The sequence below is a fragment of the Macrobrachium nipponense genome, chromosome 10 (genome assembly GCF_015104395.2).
Source record: "Macrobrachium nipponense isolate FS-2020 chromosome 10, ASM1510439v2, whole genome shotgun sequence".
NCBI classification, from domain to species: Eukaryota; Metazoa; Arthropoda; class Malacostraca; order Decapoda; family Palaemonidae; genus Macrobrachium; species Macrobrachium nipponense.
This window is the reverse complement of record NC_087204.1, coordinates 88,890,688-88,906,209: the sequence shown is the minus strand read 5'-3', so window position 1 is coordinate 88,906,209 and position 15,522 is coordinate 88,890,688. Positions and strand designations below refer to the sequence as shown.

Here is a 15,522-nt window from a genome sequence, read left to right as displayed (position 1 = left end):
AGCAAAATAAGATGCCAATTCACTTCTCTTTAAAATTCGTTTCAAAAAAATGTTCTCAGAAAGAGTTCTCCTAAGATCAATCAACGTTAACAAATATAAGGGTTGACTGCACTTTGGGGAACACCAATTAATGGTGGATGTTTGGGCCCAACGTACCAACTAAGTTGTAGGGGTCTGGGAGCAGAGCCCCAGGAAAGGTATGGATGCTTTGGTTAGGTCAAGTCAGGATGGGTGAGGTTAAGTGGGATGGGTTAGGTTAGAATGGGATAGGATATGAAAATAACATCAGTTCTTAGTGATACCCCAGAGTACAGTCACTCAATAAAAATTGAAACAGGTTATTTCCAAACCACTTCCTAAAATGAGTTCAAATTCGTTTTCGTTCTGTTAATCAAAGATATGCTATGGTTATTAAAGACAAAGATACAGTTATATTTGATAATTATATACATAGTGTTATTTACAATATACATACATGAATATCTTAAATATATACAGATCCTTAGATCATTAAATGAACACCATCCCTCTTATGTGGCAATGGTAAAGAAAATATATTCCAATTACAACCTGAAAAAAATTACAGTCATATTTTCATGAAGTATTAGGCAATTAATAAGGCAATAAATGTGACCTATCTATACATTTGCATATGGAAGTGATACAAAGTCCTTTATACAACGTTTACTTATCGAAGAAAGTCAAGTTTATTAGAGGAGGTATTTCTTTAATTCTAACTTTCTAACTAAAAAATTTGGCTTCACATCCACCATAAATTATAAATATGAACATAACTGTATTCAAAGTGAGCCCCGATTTGTTATAACAGCACTTCAAACAGTAAAAATCATTAACTCCATCTGCAGTAAAATATTTAAGTTAAAACAAATTAAGGGTTTAAGTATAATAAAAAAATGATTGTATTTTAAATCAAATTAGGTAGTCTAAAGGGATTAAACTCATTTGGATGTGAAATTTCATTTGATAAGTTAATGTCATACAGACACAGTTCAGAGCTTAAATGTTCACAACTAATGGCACTGTGGACTTCGAACAATACAGTATAGGACCTTCCGTGAGAGTTACCCATTAAAAACCCTATATGTAAAGAAAACATGTCCAATGCGAACGAAAGAAAACTTATAATTCTAGCAGTGACTATAATATATTTAAAAATATTTCAATTTTAACTAACCCAGCAAAGAAGTTGTTGACGAAACGGGCAGAAGCGAACTGTAGGATGAAAGATGCATTGGAGATCTCTATGGCCTGCCTCTTTGGCTTGTTGAAAGCATATGCAGATCCAATTGGCCCCTTGGGATCGGCTACTAGTCCTATGCGATACAAATAAGAAAGAAAATTAGATGTCTTCTTTTACCCAGACATCAGATATCTACAGATATGCAGTATGTTCGATACATGGTATATGATATGAATGCACATAAAGGACTCATTAACAAAATCACTAATTCTTCAACTGTGCGAGGGCTGTGCTGGTGCATCTGCTGTGTGTAAAGATGAATGGGAGATTAGAATAATATTGAAAGACCTCTAAGACATGCATGGAAGCTAGTAGACCCCCACTGAACACGACGCAAAAAGAAAATTTATCGGAATTTTGTAACAAAATGCATCTAATAATGTAGTTTACCATGCAAATATTTTACCATAGACTAGAAGTATAAGTGTAATGGTGCCATACTAAGCTGACCTGCCCAGTGCTAAAAGGAAAAATTAAGAAGTAAAAAATAAATAAATAAAAATCTTGATTGTCTTCATAGACCAACTGCTACAAGCTTTTTGGACTTTAAGCGTCTGCTATCACTAAAACTAGGAACATTTCATTCAAACGACAAAGTGATATGCAGCTATAGTAAAAATGACATTCCTTTATTTATTCCCACACCCTTCAACTTTACCATCTTTCCTGTAGGAGTGATGAAAGAGCTGCATGGGGTGATAAATGAAGAGAGATTACAATTCGGATATCAGAGGAAAGAAAGCCATACTTACTTCTATCCATCACCTTAATTTAGACATTCCTCCCACAGCCGAGATAATGGACACCTTTAATAGGAAGCTAGACAGCAAATTAATCACTGAAGTCATACAACTAGTTATCTGATAGAGCTCACTATGTTTTATCATCATCTATTTATAAACACAACTCTATATGTTGGTGCTAGTGGCTGGTGGATCCTAAAGTCAGAACCTTGGTAACCTGTGTCTATCAGGGTGAACATGTAATGCTTAGGTACTGTACGGGAGCAAAGGGGTGATTCGTGGTTATTTGGTGGAATAAGAAATCTAAAGTCTGTCAACAAATGAGTCCAGTCCTGAGTCACAAATGAATAAAAGTGTTTCTATATCAGGTCATATTTACTACCATCATCTTCATGTAATTGAAAACAATATAATTTTCGCCAAAATTTGCCAGTCATGATGCTTAGATAGATTTGATAAGGCCCAGGCATATGTAGAGTCAATTTCAAGTTAGATCTGAAGAGTAAAGTGTATACATCTCTCCTTGCACAAGAATTTCATTCTCGCTAGTGAAGAGAAAGAGTTAAAAGAACAGACGGGGGAAAAAAAAAAAGATGGATGGCAGTCAAACAAGACGTGATACCGTGATATGTCTCCTTCTTCACGTGAGTGTGTGAAGGTGAAGGATTGTAGGGACTGTCTTCGGTCATACTTACGACGTTGGAAAATGGTCTTCTCGTGGGAGCGCATGTATTTCCACGCTTCCACGCCCACGGTAAAGCAGTCCTGCAAGAGCTCCTCTGCTTCGCGGATAACGCGGGGGCTAAGGTCGAAGTCTTGGCGGTCAATGAGAGCGTGCATGTGCTCGTGTGTCATAGGCCGAGCATGACTTGTCATCTCGTGTAGCCTCAGGTCACGGGGCAAACGGTCGCTCTCTAGAACACCCACAGCCCAGCCTATGTTAGTTTCACATTTATGCAGCACACGCAAGCGCACTCAGACACAAAAGATGCCATGCACACTCAAAACACACACAAAAATGCCATGCACACTCAAGCACGCACAAGCCCAGATTCCGAGGAAAGAGCCAGTTGGAAATAAGACAGCTTGAAAGAAGTTTTATCAATCTTTTCATAAATTAGTACAAATACATACATACATATATATATATATATATATATATATATATATATATATATATATATATATATATGTGTGTGTGTATGTATGTATATATATATATATATAATATATATATATATATATATATATATATATATATATATATATATATATATATGGATAAATAAATCGATAGATATATTAGTTTTAGAAAGCAAGAACCCTACACATTCCAGGTTTTATTGCAGCCTAATATACACCACTTTCATATGGCCATATGTTATCTTGACAGCTATTAGACCTTTTGCAAATAAGAAATATAAAGCGAAGACAAGTTCTCAACATGAAAATGAAGCAAGCTTTCTGCAGGAACAGATGTCAGTGTTCCGAGAGTAACTTGTTTCATGGGTGATCTCGACTGGTAATAACGATTTTGATTCCTTCAATTTCCTCTAAAACATGAAATATTTTTCTTCGAATCAAAAGTGTAAATTGTAGAGTTCACACTTTCGCTATTATGAATTTACATCACTAAACATACCGATATAAACTTTAATGTGATTAATACTTTACTAAATCATTCAGTTCTCTCCAAATAGCAGGATAATAATCATCAGGAAATCAGGGGCACTGTTGTCAAAGAGCCACTGAAGTATAGCATATATACCACACGGCTTACAGTATATGAGAAACTTGACAACTATTTTGAGCCATTTTTAAAAATTTTAGTAGTATGCTACATTTGGAATATAACTCTTGACTCATGAAATTATAAAAGAAAAATGTGATAATAATATTGCCCAATATCATTTGAAGTTGATTACATCTTGTTACCTCGAGAATAATTACCGTGAAACGAAAACTGCAACATTGCAACACTTCTCAGCATCCGAAAAAGATAGCCTCAGAAATTGTGTTTTTCTGTTCTTGGGAAGATGTATTTTGTTGACCTTATTATATTCATGAATACTAACTAGGCTTCAAATGGAAATCGCGAACTTGTCTACCCGTGATTTAAGAACAGGATTATCTCTATTAGGTTCATATCCTCTTTAAAAAAATTCACATCATATTTTGCAAACTTGAGATACGACGCATTTTTGTGTGGTGTACAACTAGTGTCAAATTTTAGTCACTTGAATTGATTGAAATTATATATTTTTTTTTTCATTGATATCGTGTGCCCATCCCAATCAACGGGTATTTCCAAACTGAGACTACTCTTAATATGCAGCTCTCTGTACAGTGATGGTCTACTTTCGTTACTTCTCAGATATGTATTCATGACTCGGTGCCATTTTCATTTCATTAACATGTAAAACCGGCCCTACATTCGCCATATTCATTCTCTGAACGATTTTTATGGTTTACATAGCTTCTATAAACTTACTGCACATGTGTTGACACAGCTATGCCAGATTCACGGGTGTACGCATAACTAAACCAAACTCACAGGTGTAAACGTTGCTGAGCCAAACTGCATAAGGTTTGGATCTAGCTAAGACAAATTCACGGATAAGGACGCAGCTATGCCAGACTATCCAATGCAAACAAAGCTATTCCAAAATTCACAGGTGTGGACACAACTAAGCCTCATTACGCAGATGTCACAGCAAGGCTTCACTGCTCAGGTACGGCACATTTACGTCAAATTGCATAGAAGTACAGATATGGGTGTAATTATACTAAAGTGACAAGTGCGGGCATAGGTATATTAAACTGCTAACGTTTCTATTGTGAAATTATTCCGTCTGGATTTCGTCATAAGCTACCGCAGAATTAAATCAGGTAAGGTGAGGCTCTTCTTGTAAATCTTGGAGGTTGTATGTAATACTGTTATTAAATCCTAAAACTATTATTAGATATTTTTTTCCAAAAATCAATAAAGGAAGGCATAGTACAACCATATTTCGATAAAGATAAGAAGCTGTAATATAACTGATTAGTCCCAGCAGCACCAAGAGAATGCCTGGCCCTTATCAAATGTGTTAATTCCTAAAAATAAAAACATTGTTTTTAACCTATCAGATCTGTTTTCATGCAAAGATGCTCACACTGATACAATATCTGACAAAAAAGAAGGAAAAACCATCACAAAAAAAGGCATAAGGAGACCATAGAAAATTCCTTTCACAGATATGAACATCTCGAGAAATCCATTACCAAATAAGTAGCTTTGAAACAGAAAGGTACCAATAAAAAAAATAAAACTTATTTCAGCCTACAGGTCATGAGACAGAGCTTGAGAAGTGGAATAGATAGAAAGGCCTATATTAATTACATTTTATGAAAGCATTAATATTATGAAATATGGAAAATGTCTCATTTAAACCTTCAAACCAGATCGAAGTACTACATCATATATGAAATTTTGGAGTTTTCACCTCTGTTAAAAGCCAATACTGAATTACAGACAGGAATATTTTTTTTAGAAAATATTTATCTTAACTCTTGGAAATAAACAATGATGAATGACAGTAGGTTAGGCAGCCTTTAAATTCCGATGAAAAATAGAGAGTAAGCAAGAAATTACTGACAAAACTTATTTGGACGTATAGGCTATAGATATGAAAGCACTGGGCATGTGCGTATTTTGCATAGTCATCCACTTCAAAAAGGGCATATCGTCAAGCATTTTCTGCATTTCTATACAAATTCTACACAAGACAGAAAATTCAGCTATAAAATTCTTGGAGATACGCTCTTAAATTAAATATATTCTATGACATTCCTAGGAAATGTAATAATCTTTTTTTGAGGTAAAAAAGCTTTTAACATTTATTGCAAGGACATTTAACGGCACCTGAACTCATGAAAAGTTTCAAGAATACATTCCTCAAGTGATTCATGAACTCATAATCAAATACACCTTCGTCATTTGAACGTTGACTGATTTTCCATCGCTTAAACATCGGTGTAAAGCGCAAAATCCTAAAAACTAGCCGATCTCTACTCTTGAGACACTAAGCCAGTTTTGTTTGGTACTAAAAAGGGACCATTTCAACAACTTGACGATATGCCCTCATTTTGATTCATGCAACGATGCTTCACCGCCCTCTTGCGACAGCATTTCAAGACACCGTAGTGATCTGTATAGATCATTTTGATAACATTATGAAAAAAAATAGGTTATGATTATAGCATGTCTTCATAAAAGCCATTCATGAAATGTAATGAAACTGGTTAGTAAGACTTATGGAGATGAGTTAAAATATCAGGTTTACTTTTCATTATCGTTATTGTCAAGATGCATTACAAGTCATTACTTACCAGGGAATGTATCAGAAATAAACAAATTTTAGTAGCCCCGAAGGCACATTATTTACATTTAATTTACAGGAAACAGGTTCAAACAAAGTAGTTCATCTAATTCAACGCAAGAGTTCTGGAAATTCTTTCCACATTTACTTTTCTAATGCATATATTCCTTTGTTGTGACAAACAGCAACTGGGCTATTTCTAAATCTGCTTGGCAGCTGGATTTATTCTGTCACACTTAAGCAGAAGTTAACATTATACGCAGTTGCTGCATATGGAATAGAACTATTGAATCTGGTGGGATACTTCTAAATACTAATCGAAAAGTTTTCACATTACTGTAAGATATTTAATTACATCCCAAAAGTTTCGAGAAATTTTCTTGATCTCAAAAACCAAATTTCCTATTAATAACTAAGAAAAGTTAAGGTAGGGAGAGATGCTGAATAGCTTACTTAGCACAAAGAACATAAGAACAATACATAACTATAACACTTAGCTGGGATGGACAAATTTAAAAGAATTTTTCTCTTTACAAGCCAAAGACGAAGAAAAGGGTATATTAAAGTTAGGCTAATTAGTTTAACAAAGATTAAGGGAGAAAATGGCTGAACTTTCTCCCCGCCCCCCACCCCCCACCCCCAAAAAAAGAAATCTTGAAACCTAAGGGCCATAGAAAGACACAATCACTATGGTCTTTTTGAAAATGAGAGTAAAATGTCTTGAACTGTTGCTATAAAGTTATTGGAATTGCGCTGAAAAAAGAAGTATGTTAAGAAGAAATTTATGAAAATGCTGAAATCAGGTTCAAGAGGAATAGCTATGAGACAATTAGAACTAAGAATAAACAAAAAGTTCTTTCCCAATAATTAAAGCTATTTTATCTACGGGTATAAAAACGATGCCAGTGATCCATGAGCTTCCTTGGATTGGCTTTGGATGATATTAATCTGGTTCAAAAAGCTGGGAAATAGCGAGGATGTTTTAAATCCTGATATTAAGGAACTGAATACCCCTTGAATCATAATGCAATTACTCAGATCTAACGAATATCCTACTCGCGATTTATAAGAAATTTTCCTAACATAATGGTATTTAGCCACTGCAGATGTGTTCGCTGATGGAATGTCTCGAGTTTATTAACTTCTTAGTTACACAGTAATCTTCATGGGGACAAATGGTCATCTCTGAGCCTATTGCTAAAAGAAGGGTCTCAACTCAAGAATGTCAGCAAAATTCAACACATTTTAATTGTCATTCTTGAGACATCCAGTAAACACACAGAAAGGCAACCACGTCTGAACATTAACGGATCAACAAATAAACTGCTCTAAGTAAATGTCCATGAAGGCGAAATAGTTAATAACCAAACAATAAATGACTCCATTCATCATTTTCATTTACATGTAGCTTAATAAAAATGCAGGGGAGAATGTGTAACCACCTAAAGCTCTCAGAATCGTTCATTTCAATATATCCAATTGAATCATAAATCAATAAATGTTTAACGAAAGATGTTAAAAACCTAAAATTAAAACCTTCCCCTCATGAGAATTCTATCGACTATTCGTCCCACCAATGCAGCTGATTTAGAAAGTTTAGGGGAAAGAGGAATAGAAAGTGCCACTTACTGCTTTCCCACAGGTTCCATTCCGAATCTCTCATAGTGCCAATGTCCCTCTTGGCCCTCTCAATGCTCTCCTGCAACATCTCGTCCGGGATGATGAAGTTGGGGCTGGCCGTCTTCCACTTCTGCAGGTTGATCGACTTGATGTTCTGGCCCTGGCAGGCCATCTTTGCGTTGCTGGTTGGGAAAGTCAGGAAAAGTGAAGTTTTATGCTGTTTTTTTATGATACTCCTTTTCGATCTTTAATAGTCTGTGATTTACCCTATGTGGTCTTTCCTTTGGACTTTATCAAGAAGTGAAGACCTATGAACACATAGGTATTCAACTTGTAAAAATCCATTGTGTTTAGTTTTGCTGGTTTGGATAGTCACGAAAAGTGAAGTTTTATGTTTTTTTTTTTATGATATACGTTTTCTATCTTTAATAGTCTGTGATATACCCTAGTTAATGTGGTCTTTCCTTTGGACCTTTTCAAGAACTGAAGACCTATGTACACAAAGGTATTCAACTTGTAAAAATCCATTGTGTTTAGTTTGTTTAAATTCTATTTTGGCTTAAATCTATACTTGAGTGAATTCAGATCGTATTTTCATATGATTCAAACTTCAACTACTGGAATGCCTTTAAATTTCACGCTACCTGTCTATCTAATGCTTTTATACATAGCAGATTCAAAATAAACAGATAACATAATCGTAAGATAGGTCTTAACAACAAAGTCTTTATCCACTCAATCGCAGAGTTAAGTGGAGAAAGTTTTAGCCTGGAATCTCACTAGTCGATGTTTCAAATCGATTCGCCAGCTTGTGAAACACAAGGCTGATATTTTATGCACTTAAAAACAAATTGTCTGAGCAGATAAAGCATTGATTTTGTATCTCAATGGTCGGCGGCTCAAATTCCCTAGGAAAAGGTTGTCATTAACAGAACCAGTAGATACTTGAGGCTATGAGAAAACTGAAGTTGGCAATTTAATCTGAAACCGAGAAAACTAAACATATCACTTTTTTTATACATTGATAACTAGAAAACCAATCCAATTCTCTTATATAGATTTCTAGCATTATGCCTAGCACTGGGGCAACTAAGGAGACCCAACCTATTACTTTTACATTCTGAAACCGACCGTTCTTAAACGCTATCCCGACCTTACTATAAATAAAATTGCTCTTATAGGTTTGTTTATATAACAAAATTGAAACCAACTTACAGGAAAGAATCTCCTTCCAGCATAACCTTTGGCTGTATGTACTGGATTCCGTCGCTGTTGTCGCAAACGATACGGGCTAAGCTAGCCTTGCGGATCTCGTATAATTGTTCTGCAAATTAAAAAAAACTATGATAATAAATGATTAAAATGTTTGTGCACGAAACGTAATGATAGAATATATGTACGTGAAAATAATTATCTGGTAATTTTATCAGCAATATATATATATAAAAGTATTGATAATTGATGAGTGAAAATATTTGGAATTACGATCTATATTAAGAAATGTAAATGTGATGCGATTAACAAAAATCAGTAAATAATGTAATAAATATCACATACACACAATAATATATATATATATATATATATATATATATATATATATATATATATATATATATATATATATATATATATATATATATATAAGTGAATAAGCAAACCAGTATGGGATCACACACAAAAAATATATATGAATAATTCTACAGGCAACTGTGTGTGTGTATATGTATATATATATATATATATATATATATATATATATATATATATATAAATGTAATAGTATTTATTTTATATATATTATATATATATATATATATATATGTATATATATATATGTATATATATATATATATATATATATATATATATATATATATATATATATATAAACATTACAAATCAAAAGGAAATCAAGGTAAGTGAATAAGCAAATCTGTATGGAACACACTGAAGAATATACATGAATAATTCTATAGGCTACTGAATAAAAAGTTCAAAAATGATAGGACGTAAGTGACAAAGACCTTACCTTTAGTGAAGGATGAGGGTGGAATGTCATTCTCATACCAGTAGCGGTCACCTCTCCTCAGGTAGTGGAACTGACGTCCTATGAGGCATCCGAAGGTCGGACCCACAAGGGCGCCACGATTGGGCTTCTCGGCCAGACCTCCGGTGAACAAGTCAATGTCGTCGACGTCCCTGAGGTGTTCGAGGAGATTCGGTTTTACTAATGGCGAGTTTTTAATGGTTCGGATTATCAGACATGGAGGTGAATACTCATTTATACAGAAGGAAAGGTTCTGGTGTTATGTAACGATTATGAAAAAGTTACAGCCTTCTTGTCAAGCTGTTCGGAGCGTACTCTCTCTCTCTCTCTCTCTCTCTCGCTTTTATAGCGAGAATTTGAAAAAAAATATGGAAAGAATACTATAAACTTTGGTCAGAATAATGTTTAAGCAACAAGAAATAATGGATGGAAACTAGAACTGAAGAGATACAACACATCCCATTGTGGGAACTTCTTTACAGACAAGATATGTGGCACATGGAATAAACTGCCACCAGAAGTTGTAAACAGCAACAGTGTGGAAGAGTTCAAAAGAAAGCTAGACAAAATCATTAGGACACTATGAATGAACAGTAAAACCTGCTCCTAGAGATAATTGAGCACATGATGTCTCCTCGGATGAACTAACAGGTCTTTGAGACATCCAAATCCTTGTAACTCCTTGTAACATATACGACTGTCGTGTTTTACAAACCACTATGATTCATTTTCATTTACAAATCAATAAATAGATATTACAAATACCTTACATCAAAGCACATGCGTTACAGTCTCTAACTTTTGCAGGATCATTGATACCCTGTCAGAATCATAAAAATATGCTTTCTAATTCTATTCGGTTATTTAACCTCTAAAAGTACCACAAGACAACAATCAATGTGTCAAAACATATTAGTTCCACAAGACAACAATCGATGTGTCGAAACACATTACCCTTAAATATAGCGAATATTCCAAAAAGACACATACTTGTAGACAGACTTCAGTGCCTTGATGTTCTCGGCAGACATGACGTCATCGAGGTTCTCGAACTTGGTAGCCTTTGGAAGGCCGCAGAACTGCCTCCATTTGTTGTATCCGGCGATGCCGTGGTCTCGACCGTGTTGGATGATCTGAGCTGCCAGATCCAGACCTACTCCTGCGAGGTTTAAAAAAGAAGGCGAATAAGAAGAGTTTTGATGACGAAGTAATGAAGATAGATGCTTCATAACTTATGTAGTTCCTTTAGAAATCGCTTGATCTTAACATTAAGGTCCAAAGCTACTTTTAAGCTTTTAATAAGTAAAGGAATTTGATGATTAATAGTTGCCTATATAATCACGTAGCTAGTACAAAACCAAAGTACTTGTAAGCATTAAATGAGAGAAAATATAAATACCCATTCACTCTTGTATTTTTTCCGAAAAGATCACGTTCTATTGATTTACAAACATCTAAATTATCATAAAAGTGGACAAATTTAACTGTTTTATGTTATAATCCAAATACCCATTTTCAATTCAGAATTGGTATAATAATAATAATAATAATAATAATGATAATAATAATAATAATAATAATAAAAACGACAATTAAAACTTACACAAAAACCACCATCTGCCATCATCCTGTCTCATGAGGACGACTATTTTTTGTAATAAAGACTAAACCACTTACCGGTTCTGGAATCTTCAAACATCTTGTTAGTCATGGCGTCCGATATGGCTGGATCTTCATTCTGCGCATGAGCAGTGATCAAGCCTTCCAGGATCTGTCAAACTTCCCACGCTCGTAGAGATCGAACGGCCGATAGTAAGTGTCCGTGATGGGGCGATCGTCCAGTTTGCGTCCCTAAAAATGAATGAAAATTTCATTTTTGGATCTCGATTTTTTTTCTGCCTTTTCGTTCTGCTTAAGATATTCGTGAATTTCTACTGTTTTTTATGAATAACTTTAATAATGTTGGATTTCGAGATCTTACAATCGCTTTACTTAAATGTTTTAGTGTTAGGAAATAAGTTATTTATTTTCATGATAACCTGATTAACGCACGAGTAAAAACGAAGAGAATTAAGCGGTATATTCATTACCATCTGCTCATGAACGAGTTAGTTCCGTTGACTATTCATTGCATGAAATTATTACTCCCTTGGAATAATCCTTAAAACGTATTCGTCATTTTCGAATAAAAAAGAATAAAGCCAGAAAATTAAACACCATAAAATAATACCTGATCGTAAAACACCATACTCGACTAAGCCTGAGATATTACACACTCTTAACCTCTACTATGAAATGTAGTATATGCCCACATATCCTTTTGTGTGTGAGTATGTTTGGTGTGTGTGTGTAACAGTGATGGTATATGGTCAATGACCTCTATATTTACACCTGTCATCAACTACCCCTGGGCCAGTCTAGCCTCTCTTCACTCGGGTGTCCATATAATTACGCCCAAAAAATTTAGTTCCTTGGTCTTAGCTTCAGGGCGTTAAGTAACGTTTTAACGGCAGACTTCTCTATTCGATCCTCTGTTATACCACAGCAACTGATGACGGTATGGTTATACAAGTAAATAGAGAGTATTTCTCTCCACATTCAACATGACTCCGCTTTATTAATGTCATAGCGCATCTTTATTATAACAATTTCTTGTAAGCTTCCAAAACGTACTCATGGATGCCAAGTCTTCTGTGAGACTTGATGTTAATATACGGCTCATTTTGAAGTTTTGAATCCCATTATCACTGTTATAAATCGCCTTATATATAAAAACATTTGATGAACCCATTTATATGCCCCCCCTAAAAATACAAGTATATGCATCCAACTGACTCCCTCACCCAATTACACCATTTATCCATATTCATAATATCATGTCCATGTACAGAATGAAATCAGTCGGTCAGTCCATGGAAATGGGTTTCGAACAAACCATATTTAGAAATTCACACGTCTCATTTTGCAAAGCTTTTCATTTTTTAACATCCATACGATTTATGAAGCCATAGAAATACTTTTCAGCCAAGTTAATTCTCGAAAGCTCTAGCCAATTCAAGATGCTGAATATTTCATTTATTTCTATCTAGAAGGATAAGAAACTTAAATGTTTATAATATAAAATCAATCTGTCAATTAATGAATTCATATAAACAAGTTTCGTACCTATAAAATGTCTACAATGTTACCAGACTCAAACCGTCGATTCAGTCATTTATCTATAATACCCATAAGAATATAGCAACACCCTTTTACAGTAACAGATCAGTCAGTCGATCAATGAAAATACATTTGACCGATACGAATTCACTAGAGTTCAAAGAGACTCACGTTATCGAAATAAGCGATATTGTTCGGCATCATGGAAGCGACGAACTTGAGAGCGGCTCCAGCGACAGCGTTGGCGATTCCAGCGTTGATGTTGATGTCGTAACCAGGGAAGAATCCAGAGGGCTGCAGGGCCAGGCCGTATTTCTCGACGATGCCCTGGAATTCATTAGTTCTTTATGAATGAAATTGGCCTTACTTTTACTATTGAGAAATGGAAATAAAATTAGCTTTTTATTGATAAAATCAACCAGAACTTTATCATAGAAACTTCCAGTGCTTTATTGATAGATTCAAATTTGTTTCTTTGTTTGTTTGTATGGTGCTTTTACGTTGCATGGAACCAGTGGTTATTCAGCAACGGGACCAACGGCTTTACGTGATTTCCGAACCACGTCGAGAGTGAACTTCTATCACCAGAAATACACATCTCTCGCTCCTCAATGGAATGGCCGAGAATGATAGATTCAAGTGATTCCTTTTCAAGAGATGTTTCATCGCTTCTCGGCAAATTTAGTGAGTCTTCATTTATCAACATTCAGTTTTTTTATTAATGAAACCATTGTTTTTCTACTGCTGTGACGATTCACTTCAATATTGATGCTATCATTCAATTCTTTGCTAATAATATAACTCAGTTCCTTAATTATGAAATAATGAATTTCTAAATTACTGAGATTATTCAATTCCTCGTCAGTGAAAACATGTTTTCGTGAAATCATTGATTTTCAATACTGAAATAATTCGGTTATATGCAAATGAATCATATTTCACGTAATATGGAGAAGGAAACAAGACTCATAGTGACCTGTATAACGCGTTCACCTTAATTGTTTCCGTGAAATTACAACATATTAGGAAAAAGGAGATTGCAAAGCATTGTTTAAGACCTTAATGGAGAAGTAAGCAAAAACTTTATTTTCTTCCATTCTATCCGTTATCAGGAATAAGAAAATATAACAATAGAGTGTCAGCAAGAGGGATTGTGGACAAAGCAGTTAAAGATGCCTGGAAAGTAAGTCATTATGACATTCATTGTCCACCAACAAACCTTCTTTGTATGTTCACATTATCATTAAGTTTGAAAAATTATCAAAACAACAAATCATCACTTAATGATAACTAAGTAAGCAATACCTGTCCAAGGATTGATGGTAGGAATTCACTGTAGGTAATGTGCTGGATTTCTGCGCCAACAACGGCCCTGGTTTCCTGGAAAACTTGTTCGTCTGTCCAGTGGGCGTTGGTGTCCTTCAGGGCTGCAGCTATGCGGTTGTGCTCCCTGACGAAGAGCTGATGGATGGCAGCCAGGCCAACGTGCTCGTTTACTCTCACATCCCCTGATTTGAAGCACCTGGAAAGTGAGGTAGTTTAAATCATATGGAAAGCTAATGACACAGACAACACGCACTGTAAATCCCATCGAAAATCAAATACACTGACATTAAATGGTTTAGATCAGTGGTTCCTAACTTGGGGCGTGCGGATAATTTGATTTTTAATGGAAGTTGATGGCCTTTTTAGGCTTCTTCCACGTGAATATAAGAATTATAGTATATCACCACAGGAGGGAACAGGATTTCAGAGTAGATTAGGTGGCGTATGGCCAAAAAATGGTTAGGAACCACTGATTTAGATCTTAGTAAAAGCAAATGTCACCGGCACTGGACCGTTTAAATCCCAGAGGGAAAAAGTACTAATTCAGGCATATAATAGTTTTAATTTCATGAGATTTCAAGTCTTAAGGAAAACAAATACTGCAACCAATATATAGTTCAAATCACAAGGAAAGTAAATGTCACAGACATAAGGTATTATAAAGCTAAAAGAGAAATCAAATATACTTCCATTTAATTGTTTAGATCTTAAGAAACGCAAATGTCACTGGCATTAAGTAGTTTATATCGCAGAGTGAAAAAATGCCATAGGCATTAAATAGTTTCAATTTAATGGATAAAAAATACTGTAGAAAATAAAAATCCTAAATAATGTTGAAAATCATTACTGTCACCAAATCACATGAAAGGCAAGTAGCAGTGGAATTAGCATGGAAGATTTTATTCATTGGGAAATCAAATTTTATCCCTTAAGGAAAACTAGTTTTTATCAGCCGACAATAAAACTGAAAACTTCCTGGCATTAGATTATTTGCTTCTGCTC

General features: G+C 34.8%; 1 protein-coding gene across 1 annotated transcript in view; it reads right to left on the bottom strand.

Moving 5' to 3' along the window:
* The window catches only part of LOC135223749 (uncharacterized), a 255,050-nt gene that overhangs the window by 13,770 nt on the left and 225,758 nt on the right, over nt 1-15,522 (bottom strand). The window contains 10 exon segments of the mRNA XM_064262506.1: nt 1,196-1,334; nt 2,700-2,918; nt 7,995-8,167; nt 9,201-9,309; nt 10,018-10,187; nt 11,026-11,194; nt 11,713-11,808; nt 11,811-11,886; nt 13,366-13,521; nt 14,500-14,716. Of these exon segments, the coding sequence (XP_064118576.1) occupies nt 1,196-1,334; nt 2,700-2,918; nt 7,995-8,167; nt 9,201-9,309; nt 10,018-10,187; nt 11,026-11,194; nt 11,713-11,808; nt 11,811-11,886; nt 13,366-13,521; nt 14,500-14,716 (1,524 nt within the window).